This window comes from Propithecus coquereli, unplaced genomic scaffold (genome assembly GCF_000956105.1).
Source record: "Propithecus coquereli isolate 6110/MARCELLA unplaced genomic scaffold, Pcoq_1.0 Scaffold2, whole genome shotgun sequence".
NCBI classification, from domain to species: Eukaryota; Metazoa; Chordata; class Mammalia; order Primates; family Indriidae; genus Propithecus; species Propithecus coquereli.
In genome coordinates this window covers 10,331,061-10,335,442 of record NW_012144966.1, presented here as the reverse complement: position 1 = coordinate 10,335,442, position 4,382 = coordinate 10,331,061, and the positions used below count along the sequence as shown (strand labels likewise).

At 30.9% G+C, this 4,382-nt stretch overlaps 1 protein-coding gene across 1 annotated transcript in view; it reads right to left on the bottom strand.

The window, feature by feature from the left end:
• Window positions 1–401: 401 nt before the first annotated feature.
• TRIQK (triple QxxK/R motif containing) overlaps window positions 402–4,382 on the bottom strand; it is a 49,545-nt gene continuing 45,564 nt past the window's right edge. Inside the window, exon 3 of the mRNA XM_012643538.1 lies at window positions 402–619. Within this exon, the coding sequence (XP_012498992.1) occupies window positions 506–619 (114 nt within the window). The 3' untranslated portion in view covers window positions 402–505. The remainder of the gene's footprint in view (window positions 620–4,382) is intronic.

Genomic DNA, 4,382 nt, shown 5'->3' with positions numbered 1-4,382 from the left:
GATAGTCTCTCTAATGATATAAAATACGTCTGGAAAGAGAGAAGGGCTTCTTTGTAAAATATAAAATTTCCCATGACTTTTTGGTCCTTCTTAGCCTCCAAATGTGATTTGAGTGCTTCCATAAATGAGAATATATACTTTTACTAATGATGTACATAGAACAAAAACAGATTTAGTAATCCGTAACTGATGGAGTTATATACATAAATTGGCTCAGACATGTGAAAAATTTAGAATCTGTTTTCCATTTTATCTAAATGCACCATGTTAGGGTGCCTGTCAAAGCAGAAAGATTTATAAAAGTATCCGGTAGCATACACTATACTACATTGCTAGGTAAGATTCTTTTCTTGATAGCCTATGCAACTATTTAAAAAGATATTTCTGCAAACTAAAAATACCAACAGAAAGAATTCAAGATGTTACAGTTTTAGTATTGGAAGTAATGGTTCCAAAAGGTGCTTTTGTAAAATTATTTCCCTTTAATACATTCATTGCTGCTTAGCTAATCTTCATCTGAGTCCAGATCAGGGTCAATATCCGTGGACAGTCTGAGATAAAAGAAAGCATAGAAAGCCAGTAGTAGTGCCAATATAGCTGCAAGTACAAGGCCAACTTCCTGGGGAAGAAAAAAAAAGTAGACTTGAAATTGATGAAAAGAGATTGGTTAATGTTATCAGTTTCATCAGATAAAATAAACATATTATTCCACAGCCTAGAATGAATAATTTAAACCTGATAATCACATTCTTTTTGATTAATACTTCTTGCAATTAAGTAAAGAAACTTATGTTGTACTTGAAAATTCCCAATGCATTGATAAGTACATCAGTAGGTGAGTCATTGGTATTATTATTTCCAGTTCACTTAGTGTTTTCCTAAGAGTAAAATAAAAATTTATCATTTTAACATATTTTCATAGTTTGGATATTGAAATGTTGAATACAAGCCATGTAGTTTGTATCTATCTACACAGTTTTTCTGTTCTCTATTTGATTATGTTTAACTTTAATTTGTTGCTTAAATACATTTATTACTAGTAATAGTATTTGGATACAGAGTTTTTAAAAATTTATAAATTCCTTTTTTTTGGGAAGAAACAGTTATTATAACTGGTTTCCGGATTATGTCTCTGTATACATCCTCATTAAATATTGCTTTGTTGAAACTCTAATTCCTAAATTCTAAATTCTGTAGCTTATATTGCAGGGAGACAAAACTGAATACTCTTAGCTCATGAAGCACGATACAGTACAATTTATCACAACTGTGAAGGATGGTCCTGAATATTTCATTTGGTGATCTGATATGGATTATATTAATCAACTATAATAAAATAATGGTCAAAAATTTATGATGTATATTATGGTAAAAATCATGTTATCTCCCAAAAAGTACATACACATACACACACACACCATGTACATATATTCACACATACACACACACACACACACATATATATATATATACACACCATCAAGAAACTTTCTCAAAATTAACATATCATTTGGCTAAATAGAAAAAAAAGCAAATAGAGTGCCAGTTAAGTATCCTAAGGGGCCTAATAGTCCCTTCTAATTTCTACTGTGTATCACACTCCTTACCTGGCATTGTTTTACAGAGAAGCAATTCATTTGCATTTACGTGAATATATTTTACATTTCATAAGAATGTAAAATAAGTAATTCAACATATATACCTAATAAACTTTCAAAACATTAAAATGAATCTGGTTTATAATAAACACGGAGTATCTACCTGAATGTTGAAATTATAGATATTTTATATGTATTTTTAGTTTCATAATTACATTTGTTCAGACTTCCAAACTATGCAATAAAAACCAGGGGGTTGGAAAACTCAGTGTCAACAATTTTTGTGAGATTTCATTTTTTAAAATTTAATATATCAATATAATGTCAAATGAAAGTGAATTTTTCTTTGTTGCAGTTGGAACACTTTGGCATCTCAAAAGGGCATGGCAGCATCAGACAGGTTTCATTTATTTTCTTATATCCACAGCTGTGCTCCCAGACCCATCTGGTTACACAGCTACTAATTTTAAGAGGATGTAATAAACAAGTGACACACAACTGCAAACTCCATCTGTTCTGTATAGTGGACAACAAAACTGTTCAACAGCAGTCACCCAAGCTTAATGCAAGAATAAAGTTTTTACTCTTGATTGGAGACCATGATTCACATCTTATTGATAGTCAACTCTAATTGCTGCTTTTCAACTCCTTGTGCTTAGACCAACTCTGTGTCATTTTCATTGTATACTTTCAGAATATCCAGAGGCATGAGAAAGAGTTTTAAGGGTAGGAAGCAGAGTGTATTTATAGAATACAACTTCAGAGGACACACTAATTCAATTATGTCTGTTCAATATGTGGTGTGGGAGTGGCTTACAAAGTATTAGGTGGGGAGGTGTAGCAAATAATTTTCTTCAAAATGTCCCTATTTTGTTGAGGAAACAAGCATAGCAGAGGATGCATGTTTACAGGGTTAAAACAATGGGTAAAATTTGAAAATAATCCTTGCAGGATGCTGGTGACACTAACCATAATTTTAGAGCCCTGTAGGCATTTATGACTTCCCTGCCCCTTGGCCATTTTTAGCTTTAAGTCAGAAATAACAAAAAAGAACAAACAAAATGCTTCAAGCTGGCTCATCCCAAGGGGTTGTTGGCAGGCTCTGGTTGACACTTAAATATTTCATTTATGTAACAAAAGTAAATTTTTGGTCCTTATTCTTTTATTATAATTATGCCTGCCAAATAAACCTTTTAAATAAACAAATCAATTAATTAATAAACATAAATCCTTTTCCTTCTAAAAACTAGGAAGCATGGATATTTATATTCTAAAAAATTTTTTAGTAATGCTGTAATTCTTGAAAAATAATCTTATAATTGGGCAGTAACCAAACAGCAAACTTAGTTGTGTAAATATTTTTTAGGTGGTACTCATTGAATTACCAGGCTAGAAATGATAACATTCTATTTGCATTTTTAAGACACAAAAAAAGAAAAATAGCTTCTCAGTAGAAATTAATTCTAGATTTTAACATAATCTATTCATATCTTATGCTGAAATCATTAACTGCTCCCCCAAAACATTTTCTGTTACTAAACATACATTTACAAAAAGCTCTAGGAGCCTTTAAGGGTAAAGGCCCTATTGTATAATTCTTCGTATCTCAGCCCATGATTTCACAATCAGTACTGTTGACTTGAAATGGTAATTAAATCTGGAAGTGATTTCTTGCATAAGTTCTTCCAAGATGATCCTGTTTTATTCATCTTTCTTTCCACAGGTGCTACTATATTGTAATACTTGTAGTTTCTAAGTAAATGATGAATGACTGAGTAATATTTATATGATCTTTATACAAGTTATATTAAAATTATGTAATGCTTTTAAAACTTTACAACACTAATATACATAATACTATCTCCACAGCCAAACTGGGAACATTTTGTTATATATAATTACAGCCACACAGTGTGAACTTAGTTGAAGAAGTAGAACATCTTAAGGCCAATGACAAACATTCAAAGGAAGTCTTATTTATACATACTAGAAATGGTTAATTCAAACAAATATTTTCTCAATCAGCTAATGATTCATAAATGACTTCTATGCTCTATTATTCAATGTTTTCACTGTATTATTTAGCTCTCCTAACAACATTATGAGGTCAATAGCAAAATTTCCATTTTACAGATGTGCCAGCTTAACTGAGCTAGACCATGGCAACAGAAAGGGGCAGAAGGATATGATCCTAGGCCTCCTTATCTTGTATTCAGTGTTGTTGTCATTGCTGTTATTTTTCTATCCACGCACCTCTTCATATTTTCTGTAGATTTAAATTATTTGAAGAGCATCATTATGATTCATTCAAAAGAATATGTAGTAAAGTGATAAAATATTATAATATTATGGTCATTTTGTATCAAGTAGATGAGTCAAACATGTTTGATATTCATTAGTCCTTAGTTGCTTCTCTGACATTATCAATATGGATAAAATCACTCACTGGGGAAATTAAAAAGCATTAAATGGTAATTCCTGAAAGAAACTTTGTTATTTAAAATCCTATGCCAAAATGACAAGGCAATCAAAGTTTGACAGGGCAAACTAATTAGTATGCTAGATTTGAAATGTAAAACACCTCCATGGTTCTAATTCCAAAAAGTTTCATATCATCTTAATAGGCTCCTCAAATAAATTTTCAAGCAAAATAAACAATATTTCAAGTTAAGGTCTTTGTTTTCCATAGCTTTACAAATCAAAAATGATATGCTAGCTTATTAAAAAAGAACTATATTCTGATGTCAGTTTGAAACTCTTCATACATACTTTAAATAGGAAATA